The sequence below is a fragment of the Podarcis muralis genome, chromosome 16, assembly GCF_964188315.1.
Source record: "Podarcis muralis chromosome 16, rPodMur119.hap1.1, whole genome shotgun sequence".
Taxonomy (NCBI): Eukaryota; Metazoa; Chordata; class Lepidosauria; order Squamata; family Lacertidae; genus Podarcis; species Podarcis muralis.
The window spans coordinates 12,330,719-12,344,201 of record NC_135670.1 but is presented as its reverse complement, the minus strand read 5'-3'; the positions used below and the strand labels follow the sequence as shown (position 1 = coordinate 12,344,201).

Below are 13,483 nucleotides of genomic sequence, written 5' to 3'. Positions count from 1 at the left end.
GAATACCACCATTTGGTATCCAAGCCCCAAACCAAAGTCCTGTTTGGATGGCTTGCCTGCTGAAGAAAGTGATGATTTCATCAGTGTGTGGTGATTTAGACCTGTAACCTAGTAGCAGTTGCCAGGACATAACCATGTTCACCTCTACGTAGTTCCATCTTATTTCAGATATTGTGAGGTTTAGCTGGCGATATATCAGGATATTGAAAACCATATATCACCCAGCCCCAATATGCAGGCCTCCTCCCAACACATAACACATTTACTCTCTCATAACAACAGGCATTTTGCTCACTTTTAACCAGGTCTCAATCAGCACTGCATAAATTGGCACCCATATTTAAGATCACTTAATACAGATTAGCTCCCCGCCCCTGGCTGCCATGAAACATTGTTATGCATATCCAGTGTGGTTGGATTAAATGGCGGATTTCTCTCCCCATTTTTTAAGCTCACTTTCATGGAAGCGTTTACACACTCCTGTGTTCTGTTTTTATTCCACATCCACCTATCCTGACAAGCTTTCACAGTCGCCAGGGCAGATTAGAATCGCCTCTGTTTCCCTCTTTTAAAAAGCTCTTCAGAAGAGTGGAAGCAGCCTAATCTTTTAAAGCTCTTTAACCACCTCAATAATACAGGTGGAGGCGTGACATTATGGTAGGAGCTAATCCATTTGTGAACCACAGCCTAATCTTAGCAGAACCCATGCCACAACAGTAACCAAATTTACTCTGTATTCTGATTGGTGTTTTAAAAATGATTTAACACTGGCTTGCAGAATTTTATTTTAGGCCAGGAATGCTTCTGATACAACCGCCCTCCCCCCTTCATATTTAGCATTATAGATAGCTATCCTAGACATGCAGTGGTTTTGAGATCATCACTGGATTTGCAAAAGAAGTAACATAGGGGAGAAAGCAGCAACTGGTGCTGTGAAGGTGTTTCACAGTTAAGTCAGTTGTCCAACGGTGATTTAGGTCCACATTGCTCTGGTTAGAGAAAGTGGCAATAGCTCAGTGGTAGAGCACATGCTCTGAATGCAGAAGATATCTGGTTCAGTCTGCGGCATCTCTAAACAGGGCTGGGAAAGCCTCCCTGCTTGAAATCCAGGTGAGCTATTGCTAATCTGTGTCGACAATACTGAGCTACACAGACCAGAGAGGTGGTATTCAAGGTTAGTCTTACTCAGAGTAGGCTCATTAAAATTAATGTTCAAATTTTGTGCAAATGGATAAAAAAAGAGTGCTCAATAATCAGGTCATGTGGAAGCAACCACAGAGAATGGTTGAATGCTGAAAATTCAAGACAGATGAAAGAAAGTACTTTCCCCCATAGGAGGCAGTTATGGCCACCGACATAGATGGCTGTAAAAGAGGATTAGACAAATTCAGGGAGTAGAGGGCTTTTGATGGCTACCAGTCACAATGGCTCGGCTCTGCTTCCACACTTCCTGGAAACCACAGGAGAGGAGAGTGCTCTTGTGCTCAGGTTGTGCTTGAGGTTTACCACAGGCATCTGGGTGGCCACTGTGAGAACAGGAAGCTGGATTAGATGGGCCTGTGGCAAGCCCTCCTTGTGTTCTTGAAAGCCTTGCTAGGTCAGACCAGAAGTCCATCTAGCCAGCCTTCTATTTCCACACACTGACCAATCAGATGTGTCTAGGGAACTCCACAAGCTGGACAGGAAGGCAAGAGCCCTTCCCTGTCATGCAATCTTCAGCACATTGCTTTCAGAAGCATACTGCCATAGCTCATGGAAGGTTCTATTTAGCAGTTGTGCCTAATAGGCACTAATAGAGAGCTCTCCTCCACAGATTGTTTGAAGCATTTGTTGGGAGGGCCCCAAACCTAGTGCTGTAATGGCCTGATGCCCCAACAGGGCTGCTCTATCCCCTTTGCCTGGGGCACTTGAGAAGGCTGAAGGCAGGTTGATAAAATGATTGGACTGCATGTTCTGCCTCTTCCAGATCAAAAGTGATGGCTCCCCATCAGGAGGCTTTGCCTGAAAAGACCACCCCACTACCCAAATATTTGAGCCGATGCTGGGTGAGATTACTATAGTGTTGGAAGAGGATTGTAGCTGTCATCTCCTCCATATTTCCTGCTTCATCCGTAGCCAGTCCTGTCTCCCTTCCCAGTAATCTCATCCCTTAATACAGCCAGAGATTGATTGCATTAGCCCGCTTAGCAGCAGTATCATGCTGTGGGGCTCAGAGCCACTCCTGAAAGGTTAAAAACATTGTCTACAGCAATGTGGGAAGTTTTGAATGGGGGAGGGATGAAGGGAAATCCCACGGTGACTTTATTTTAGTGGGATCTGCACCGCTTTTTGCAAAAAGACTGGAAACCGTGTCCAGTTGGTCTCTCTTATCTGACACCATGAAATATTGGGCTATAAAGGATTTTATGTTCCATAATGGAGAGAATATGGCCAAAGTAAGAATAAGCCAGAGGGAGATAGAAAAGTGGGGGTGGGGGTGGAAGAAGGTGGTGGGAGAAAGAAAAAGGAAATGTAAAATTTATAGAGGAATTGAATGCATAATGAAGTCAAGGCAAGTGAGTGGTTTCTAGTGATTTAATGGGCACTGGCCCAGCAAGACACCTTGCCGACTCAAATCTTCCATGAAAAGGGCCTTGTAAAAAATAACATTGGAAGGAGTTTAACTCAGCCGAGGTTAAAAGGGATGCGCAGGAGCCCTGTAAAGTGTCGCCTCCTGTAGCGGAAGCTGCCAGTGTCCCGCATGAGTGAGTGCCCAGCTTGGGGGAAGCAGGGATGAAAAGTCAAAGCTGGAAGGACAGAGGATGGATGGAGCATATGTGGTGGGGTGTGGGGCTGGGAGAACAGCTTGATGAGCACGAAGGCTGGGGCAATGGATTAGCGACTGAAGGAGTGAATTAACAGGGAGAGAGAACAGATGAATCTGTTTACATATTTTTTTAAAAAAGTGATTCTGCTCTGAGTTCATTTCCCCACCCCTTTTAAATGTATTTTATTTGCTACAAAAAGGAGCTGTTCTTGCAAGAATTGCATAGAAATGGGTGGAACAGGACAAGAAGGAAGTTTGTGAATCTGCTTTGTACTGAGTCAGACCCATTGGTCCACCTTGCTCAGTATTGTCCACACTGACTGGCAGAGGCTATCCAGGGTTACAGACGGGATGTTCCCAGTCCTACTTGAAGAGGCATTGAACTGGGAATCTTCTACAGCCACAGAGCCATGGCCCTGGCAGAACTCCCCAACAGCATAATGCATAACAAAATTAAAAATCTAACTTTTTAGGAGCCAATAGCATCTTTTGTTTCAATCACCCAGCACAAGAAAATATAAGTTTTCATTTGGCAGACATCTGTCTCTCAGCCCCCAAAGAGAGATAAATGCAGACCATAAGTTATTTGCATATGTGGAGCCTAGGAAGATGCCTTCTACCAGGTCAAACTATTTGTCCAGTGTAGCTTGCTCTTGACTGGCTGTCCAAGGTATTGGACAAAGATGGGTCCTTCCTGTCACCTGATGCCCAATTTTTTCAACCAATAATACCAGGAATCAAATCTGGGACCTTCTAAATGCAAAGTAGGTGCTCTGCCACTGACCTATACGCTGCTGCAATGCTGTACTTTTACAGATGTGGAATTCAGCTTCTCTTAGCACAGCCGTTTGAGTATCTTCTTGTAGGGAGGTGCAGGAGAGTGTATAGACAGCCCCCAACCATGGGATTTTACTCTTCCTTTTTCTTTTATCAAGCACTCTCCTTTTATCTCCGTCCCATCTTAACTCAGGTCCTTTAAGACTCTGAAGCACTCTAACATCATCACCACTGAATGCTATGGCAAGAGAAATAGGCCAGAGTCTCCTCTAGGAAGCTGTGTTATATCAAGTCAGACTACTAGCTCAGTATTGGCTACACTGACTGGCAGCAGCATCCAAGGGTTTCAGGCAGGGGTCTTGCCCCAGCCATACCTGGAGATCCTATTTGGGGGTTTTTTTTTCTCCAGGGGACTCTTCTGCATGCAAAGCAGATGCTCAGCTACTGAGCTGAAATCCTCCTCTTCCTAGATAACCTGTTTATTCAGCATTCATCCTGATTTGCTTGCACAAAGCTTTTGTGGAGTTTATACAGTGCTTCCTCTTCGCTAATGGTTTATTTGCACTGAGGTTATACAACTAATAAACAGTCATTCTTCTTTGTTTGAAGGGAGGTTATAGGTTTTCCTGTCATTCTGTTGTCATCCCACACTTTTCTTTGTGTTTCCCCATCTCTTTTCTAACTGCAAAAACTCTGCTGTTGTTAAAGTGGATTTGTTGGGCCAAGGCCCTTTCATCTTTTTTTTTTTATAATAAATTTTTATTAGTTTTCCATAAATAAAGAATAAGCAAAACAAAAACATAAACATAAACAAACAAAAACATGACTTCCCCATACCACCCCTTTTCTGCATTCTTGTTTCAAGATTTTTTAGCAACCCTCTGATCTTAACTTAAATATATTTCATGTATTTAACTTCAGTTAATTATTAATACAACTGTAGTTCTTTATCTCTTATAACTCTGGGCCCCTAATTTTCCAAATTACAACAGTTTTTAGAAGGCCCTTTCATCCACTATACCTACATTCCTGACATGTGAATCCCTTCTATAAAAGAGCGACAGCTGGGAGACAGCCCTAGAATACAGATCTCAGGGTCGTGGGTTTGAGCCCCACATTGGGCAAAAGATTCCTGTATTGTAGGGAGTTGGACTAGATGATCCTCATTGTCCCTTCAAACTCTACAGGTCTATGATTCTATTATCCCTTTGCCCTGCCAAGCTTCCATTTGTTCCTTCCGCCATTCCTTACCCCCTCTTTTGTTGCTTCCTTTGCTTTCTTCCCGCTCTCGGGGAGAGATCCAAGAGAATAAAAACCGAGGCCATAAAGCAAAGCGATTTACTGGCCTTAATTTGATAGGCTACATAAACCGTGTAATATAAACAACAGGGGCATAAAGGAGCAGCCAAAAGAGGTGGTTAAAGCGACAGGCGCCTTTCAGGCCTCCATCTCCGAAGCCAGGCCTTTTCTCCCTTGCTCTCCAAAGGTCTTTTATGCAATGTAATTGGGAATCTGATGAGCAGCAGTGAGGAAGCTGCAAGGGCACTCATTCCCCCGCCCAGCCCCCCATCCAACTCCTGAAACGCTGCTATTTCCATTTTCAGCAGAAGGGGAAGAGCACTTCAGGCCATCTAACAACTTTGGTCAAATAGCCAAGCCTCTATGTACCTCCTCCCGCCAAAAGGAACTCCACCAGATTTGGTGTGCCCAAATTCTGAGTTGATTCTGCAAGTGCTTAGAGATATTATGCATGGTTACAAAAAAAAAAAAAAAAAAAAAAACCCTGCAGATGCAACACAGCTGCATGAGGATATAGATAGATAGATCTAATTAGAGGGATGAGGAAACTCTGGCCCTCCATTCTTTGGACTACAGCTCCCATCATCCCTGACACTGGCCATGCTGGCAGTGAGAGCTGTGATCAACAGCATCCGGAGGGCCACAGGCTGCCCACTCCTGGCTTATATTTTCTGATGTGAACTTCATCATCTAAGAAGAGCCCTGTTGGATCATGCCAGTGGCCCATCTAGTCCAGCATCTTGTTCTCACAATGGCCAACCAAATGCCTGTGAGAAGTCCACAAGCAGGACCTCTGAGCATAACAGCGCTTTCCCCACTTGTGATTCTCTAGCAACTGGTATTCAGAAGCTTAAGTGCCTCCAATAGAGGAGGAAGAACGGAGCCACCATGGCTATTAATGGCAACTGATAGCCTTGTATCCTCCAGTTATTTGTCTGAACAAAAGTTATTTGTGAGTGTAAATTCTATAGCTGAACTACTAGGTGAATAAGTACTTTAGAAGTCCCCCACTTGAAAGCAAAGTGGCAGGAGGCAACACATGAATCTTTTGGTGTAGTTAGCAAACTACACTTCACAGGATTATTTGGGGGAAGTCGTGACTGTAAAAAATGGTACAATACTTTTCAAAATGTATGGTGTAAATGGGGCCTTAATGTATGCAAGATTGAGGCTTCCCAGAGGTTGTGATTGTTGCATGTCAGCTTTCCCACTCTATATGGTCGTCTTAAGAGGGATTTATAATGCCACTGCAAGCCGCTTCTCCAGTCTGACAGATGCTACCAAAAGGGTTTAGCACTGGGAGCAGCGCCTATAGATTGGGTGGAAGGGCTGCTCCCTTTCTTTCAATCTGGTGGTAGAAATACAGAGGCCTGGCCTATATGTATCAAACTGCCAGGATATAAATCTGGCTATTTCTGTGCTATTTACACTAAGATGTCCACAAAGAGACCATGGATCCAAGTTGCCTTTGTCCCTTGTTTTCTTTTTCTTTTGTGGGGGTTGAAGGAAAGAGAGAATACTTTGGAAAAAAAGAAAAAATGCATTCACCTGCTACATTTTTTAAAATACCGAATTGCTTCCCCTTGTCAGGGTGTTTGTCTGGTGTGTGTGTTTTGCATATAAACAAATTACTGTGATTGTTAATAACCCCCTTTTCCTTTCTACCAAAACCCAGTCCTACTCCCATCCCACTTAACTCACAACCCCAATAAAAAGTTAAATGGGAAAAAGGCGAGAAAGTGGATACAGAAGACTTAAAGGACTGGCAGTGTTGATACAGAGAGAATCAGACTGCCAGTCTCTGAAAAAGCCCAAGCAGACCTGCCAAATTACTTGAAACTTCTCGATATTTTATTAAGGGTTGTATTCAACAAAGACTGGACCCACTGAAATTAGCGGACCTGTTAGGCTGCATTCATTAATGGCAATGAGTCCATTCTGTGTAGTACTAACACTGGATACAACTTTTAGTCTATACCACCACCACCACCCTCCCTTTGCTGTTTGATCCAACATGTGTGTGACCGATTGGCTCAGCCTCAAGACCAATAGGCAACTTCCAGCATTGTACCATGTGCTTGGCTGCTAGTGTGGCTCTCAGCAACTAACATCTCCGAGCAAATGACATGCCCAGCACTCTGACAGGTCTATCCCAATCACACATACAAAAAAATCTATGTACAAGGTGTGTCGAGGACCATAGAGAACTTAAACTAAGCTTTGTCTCCAAAAGGGGAGAGACCATGCACTGTAAAGATGACAGACCAAGATAGTTTCACCCTTTTGTCAGAGGTGGCAAAGAAACAGCATGGGCAATGCCATCACCCCTGTTCTATTACATGCTCTCTCTCTTTCGGGGTGGAGGGGATTAGCAGGGAAGGAGGCATATTGAAGTTTATGGCAAAGTGGCAGATTTCCACATGCAGGAAATCTGTTCCAAATGCAGGAGGATTCCTTAGTCAGTAACTCATTCTCCATTATCCAGATAGTCTTGAACAGGACACAGCAAGCCAGTAGAGCTGAGGAACCTGAATAAAGCTTGTAGGCCAACCCAGGACTGTGGCTAAATTCAGAGCAGGGATCTGGGTAAGACTCATTGTGCATTTGAGAACTGTAGTTGTTCCAGCAAAATGAACACACAGGCCAAGCTGAGATTCTTGCAGCCTTCTCTGATGGTCTTTTCCTCCTCCTTTGTAGTCAGTCAAGATCAGGGTGGAAAACCATTGACTTTCCCAGATATTGTGGAATTATAACTCCAGCATCAGCCCTAGTAAGCATAGCCAACAGCAGGGGGTGATGGAAGCTATAGTTCCGCAGCACCTGGTCTAGATGATCTCCACTGGTACCCTTCTGATCCTGTGACTTTAAAACAAATGCCCAGGTCACCATCAACACTGAAATCCTTTCACTGGAAAAGGCATGACTCTGATTAAAATCCAATTAAAAATCCAATCAATGGTTTCACACCAATTAAAGTTGTTGTTTTAAAAGGCATTCAAAGCCTTTCAGGTACTTAGCTATCAGACTTTGGCATTTCCTAACAAGGTTAACACACAACTTCCCCATTGTGTCTATTGACTCACACAAGTTGTTAGCATGTGCCAGTTATTTACACCTTTAGTGGGGCCTTTCTTCCAAGCTTATTTATCCTGCTAGATGTTGGCACCAGATTCCAGGCCCTAATGGAGACAATTTAGGCATGCAAACAGTAACTCTTCCTGGACTTTTTATCACTTCAGATCATGGCTTGGGGAAAACTTTATGAATGAGTTCTCCTCCTGCATGAAATGAAACCTTCCAATGCCCATAGAAATCAAGTGCATCAAGGAGAAGGGTTTCAGCCTTGCCATCTCCAACCAGTGCTGGCTTTTTTCAAGCAAGGAACATTTGATGCTGGGGTCAGAGGGACACACCTGCAGTCAGAAGTGGCATAGTCTGGGGCAGGCAATACCACATATTGTCTGTGCAGTAAACTCAGTCCAGTCTAATCAAAGTCATGTGGGTGCTGTTTGTGGTTTATGCTGCGTTGAGGGGAAAAGGCGCTCTGCAAATGATTATCATCACTTAATAAAACATTGGTTCTTAAGGGACTCAAGGTGGTGCCTTCCAGACATTTTGGACTACAACTCTCATCAGCCACAGACAGCATGGCCAGTCAGGAAATATGGGAATTGTACTCCAGAACATCAGGAGGGCACTACGTTGGCTACCTTTGCCCCTACTCGAGTATTACAAGAACTCTGTGGAGGCAGGCTGAGTTAAGACAGAGTGAATTGGTCCAAGATCACTTGCTGAGTGGGGATTAGAACTTTGCAACATCCCACATCTGCTATAACATGCTGGCTTTCCATATATAAATGAGTTTGCACTTTATATACCCTAGGGTTGAAACCCTGGATTTGAAGACATATTCTGGAGCTAAGCCCTGGTTTTGAATTAAACGTTAACTTGGTAGTCAGGGAGGGAGGGAGGGAAACTAATTGCATGGCAGGGGTGCTAGGCTCCCCCTGCATCTTTTCACCTTGAGACCTCAAAACAAAAAAACAAGACTATAAATAAAATAAAAACATTCCATCTGCAGGTTCCAAAAGCCTAACCGCAGGACAGCCTAGCACCACCCACCCCTGCGAACCATGGCGACCACCTCACCCACAGCCGCTGTGGTGACAGCCACCGTGGTGACAACAGCAGCTGCCATGGACTTGCGTGACTGGCTGTTCCTCTGCTACGGCCTGGTTGCCTTCCTGAGCGAAGTGATTGACAGCACCACCTGCCCATCTGTTTGCCGCTGTGACAACGGCTTCATTTATTGCAATGACCGGGGCCTGACCTCCATCCCAGCTGACATCCCGGATGATGCCACCACCCTATACCTGCAGAACAATCAGATCAACAATGCCGGCATCCCCTCCACCTTGAAGAAAAAGCTAAATGTTCAGGTTGTACAACCGGGGGACTTTATTTTTGGAAAGAGGGTGGCTGATCTTCATTAATGAGCTGGGGCTGAATTTGGCTTGACCCAACTTTTTCTCCCCTTCAGAATTCTTAAATAGTAGCTGTAGAAATCTTTGGTTTATGAAACTTACGTTGATGGACACTTTCCCCCTCCCCAAGGATTAACCTGATAATGTTTTGCTCAGACTTTGGTGTCTTGAACTACAGTCTTGTGGACACTCTAATACAGGCTTTCCCAACATGTTGCTCTCTGGATGTGGCTGGACCAAACTTGCATCAGCTGCAGCCAGCATGGCCAGTGGCCAGGGTTGATGGGAGTCCAAAAATAAGTAGAGGACACCTGGTTGGGGAAGGCTGTCTTAGTGTGACTTGCCATCATGGTGACTTGCCATTGCATCCCAATTCTTTCAAATTACCGATTTGCAGAAGTTTTCAGGACGTGCTGTTTCAGAACTTAAAACAAGCACTGGAATATCACAAGACCAACATGCCAAAATTGCCAGGTAAATGCGACAGTATCAGAAGCTGCCTTATCTGAGATTAGACCTCACTCACTATTGCCTGCTCTGACTGGCAGCAGCTCTCCAGGGTCTGAGAAGGAAGAGTCATTTGCATCAACTGTTACCTGAGCCTTTGAATAGGAGATGCCAGGGATTGAAACTGAGATCCCCCAGCACACACTGGGCTATGACCCCTCATCAGCTCACACTGAATTAATGTTTGTGCTTGTTTTGCCATAAATTTACAATGCATGGGATGGGGGCTGTAGCTCAGTGGTAGAGCATCTGCTTTGCATGCAGAAGGTCCCATGTTCAATCCACAGTGGAATCTCCAGTAGGGCTAGGAGAGACTCCTGTCTCCAACCCTCATCAGCTGCTGCCAGTCAATATAGACAATATTGCACTTGGTGGGTCAATGATCTGACCTCATAAAAGGCAGCTTCCTATGTTCCTAAATGTGAAGCCCAGCCCATGAAATATTAATAGCAGACTTATAGACGCCTGCTGAAAATGTTTGTGTTTTGACTGGCCTATCCCGAAGTGATTTGATTGCATCTGTTTTTAAATTTTATTGTTTTTAATTATTTTTAAATGTTGTATTTAAATTTTTTTGGCTCTGGTTCAATGTTTTTCATCTTCAGTTAAAAGGATATCAAGGAGCAGAGGCCAAGAAATACCTCTAATTTGTCCAAGGCCTTAAAGTGCCACTACTAATGGGAATACACCAGAATTGGGAGTTGTTGGACTCCCATCAGCCCCAACCAAAATGGTTAGGGTTGATGGCAGTTGTATTCCAGAAATATCAGGAAGGTCACAGGTTCCCCGCTCCTAAATTATGTAATGTTGGGCTAGATGCACCAGTGCGGTCCGACCCCATGAAAGGCAGGTTCCCACAGTGCCCAATTGGTCCAGGTCCTTAGACTTTGGAGAAAATGTTTGGGGCTAGAGATTAAACCTTTTCTTTTTTTTATTTTGAGTAGATACACCCAAATCCATGTTGGAATTCAAAATATATTCACATTTTAGATTCCATGTGGATTTTTGGTTTTGAGAAGGGTTCTGGGGTATGTTTAGCAGCATACTTTGATTTTTAGCACAGGATTGGAATTTACACACTAGCTTTGAAGCTCAAGTTCCCTTGCCTGTTTAATGCCAAGTCCTATTTTTTAAAAAATGTAATAATTTAAACACCTTTTCCTTGTGGTAAGTTCATGATTTCTAGACTGATGACAGGCATTTTAATATGGACTAACTGGAACCCAAATTGCTCAGGTTTGAGGAACTGTTAAATGCAGCTTTTAAAAAAACAAAAACTTGCACACCATTTCCATTCTCTACTTCTGCCCTGTTGAATTTCCTCTTAATTCAATTCCCATCAGGTCATCTACCTCTATGAAAATGACCTGGATGAGTTCCCCATCAATCTGCCCCGTTCGTTGCGGGAACTTCACCTCCAGGACAACAACGTCCGAACCATCGCCCGAGACTCCCTGGCGCGCATCCCTCTCCTGGAGAAGCTGCACCTGGACGACAACTCCGTCTCCACTGTCAGCATTGAAGACGATGCCTTTGCGGACAGCACACGCCTCAAGTTGCTCTTCCTCTCTCGCAACCACCTCAGCAGCATCCCCTCTGGCCTGCCCCGCACCCTGGAGGAACTGAGGCTGGACGACAACCGCATATCCACCATCCCCCTCCATGCCTTCAAGGGGCTGATCAGCTTGCGGCGCCTGGTGCTAGATGGCAACCTCTTGGCCAACCAGCGCATTGCAGACGACACCTTCAGCCGCCTCCAGAACCTCAGCGAGCTCTCGCTGGTGCGCAACTCTCTGGCAGCCCCACCTCTTAACCTGCCCAGCGCTCATCTGCAAAAGCTGTACCTCCAAGACAATGCCATCAGCCACATCCCCTACAACACCCTTTCCAAGATGAGGGAACTGGAGAAGCTGGACCTGTCCAACAACAACCTGACCACTCTGCCCAAGGGTCTCTTTGATGACCTTGACAGTCTCTCCCAGCTCCTGCTGAGGAACAACCCCTGGTACTGTGGCTGTAACCTCATGTGGTTGAGGGACTGGGTCAAGGCCCGGGCTGCTGTGGTGAATGTGAGAGGGCTGATGTGCCAAGGCCCCGATAAGGTCAGAGGCATGGCCATCAAGGACATTACCAATGAGATGGATGAGTGCTTTGACGTGGGCCCGCAGAGCAATTCGGGAGTGGTGGTGGCAGCCAAGACGACTGCCAGCAATGCCGCCGTCACAACCCCGCAGGGCTCCCTTTTCACCCTCAAGGCCAAGAGGCCTGGCATCCAACTGCCAGATTCCAATGTTGACTACCCAATGGCCACCGGCGCTGGAGCCAAAGCACTGATTCTGAACGTCAAGCCGCTAACCGCTGACAGCATCCGCATCAGCTGGAAGGCAATGCTCCCGGCAGCCTCTTTCCGCCTGAGCTGGTTGCGCCTGGGCCACAGCCCGGCCGTGGGCTCCATCACAGAGACCCTGGTACAAGGCGACAAGACAGAGTACTTGCTGACAGCCCTGGAGCCCAAGTCCACCTATATCATCTGCATGGTCACCATGGAGACGGGCAGCACCTATGTGCCTGATGAGACCCCAGTGTGTGCCAAGGCCGAGACAGCAGACATGTACAGCCCCACCACCACCCTCAACCATGAGCAAAACATGGACCCAATGGCCGGGCTGCCGTTGGCAGGGATCATTGGCGGGGCGGTGTCCTTGGTCTTCCTCTTCCTAGTCTTGGCTGCCATCTGCTGGTATGTCCACCGGACGGGAGAGCTGCTGACACGGGAGCGAGGCAGTCGGAAGAAAGATGACTATGTGGAGTCGGGCACCAAGAAGGACAACTCCATCCTGGAAATCAGAGGCCCCGGGTTGCAGATGCTTCCAATCAACCCGCACCGGGCAAAGGAGGAGTACGTCATCCATACCATATTCCCATCCAATGGAACCAGTCTTTACAAAAGCACCCACACCATCGGCTACGGCACAACCCGTGGGTACAGAGACGGTGGAATTCCAGACATAGACTACTCGTATACATGATGTAGAATCCCCTCCCTCCTCTCACATACATCCCTCCTGATCCCCTCAACTGCCCAGCCACTTCTCTGTTTTTACCCCCCCTCCCTATCCACACACACAAACATGTACACCAAGGTTTTGTTTTTTTGCCAAGGTGGGAAAAAAATGGCAAAACACAAAAACTATTTTCCAAGCAGAACCAGGTGGAACAAAAGGGGAGGGGAAGAAAGTTTTACAAAAAAAAGAAAAAAAGAAAAAGCAAACAAAAACAAAGCCTATTTTGTAGAAAACCAACAAAAACACACACAAAAGTTTTAAAAAAAGTAGACATGGAGTGGGGCAAAGACATAATTTATATTTAATATACCAGATTAAAAAAATACATAAACATACAACTCAGACCATCAAGGAACATTGGGTTGTTGTTGGGTCCCACCCCTCCCCCTGAGGGGGGCAGGGGGAAGACCTGGAAGAAGGGAAGGGGGAAAGTGAAAATGAAAAACAAAAATGCTACCTGTTTTATCTTTCTTCCTGTATAAATCCTCTATTTTGTTCAGGAGTTAGATTATAAAAAAACATCAAAATGTCTTTCCTGGCGGCTA

The 13,483-nt window shown here is 45.6% G+C and overlaps 2 protein-coding genes across 6 annotated transcripts in view; one reads left to right on the top strand and one right to left on the bottom strand.

The window, feature by feature from the left end:
* Positions 1–13,469, top strand: part of FLRT1 (fibronectin leucine rich transmembrane protein 1) — a 159,662-nt gene extending 146,193 nt beyond the window's left edge. For all 3 annotated transcript variants that reach the window (XM_028709918.2, XM_028709917.2, XM_028709916.2), the window contains 2 exons: positions 8,964–9,321; positions 11,217–13,469. In XM_028709918.2, coding sequence (XP_028565751.1) covers positions 9,016–9,321; positions 11,217–12,902 — 1,992 coding nt within the window. In that variant the 5' untranslated portion in view covers positions 8,964–9,015 and the 3' untranslated portion in view covers positions 12,903–13,469. The remainder of the gene's footprint in view (positions 1–8,963; positions 9,322–11,216) is intronic.
* The window catches only part of MACROD1 (mono-ADP ribosylhydrolase 1), a 311,595-nt gene that overhangs the window by 255,088 nt on the left and 43,024 nt on the right, over positions 1–13,483 (bottom strand). The window lies entirely within an intron of this gene.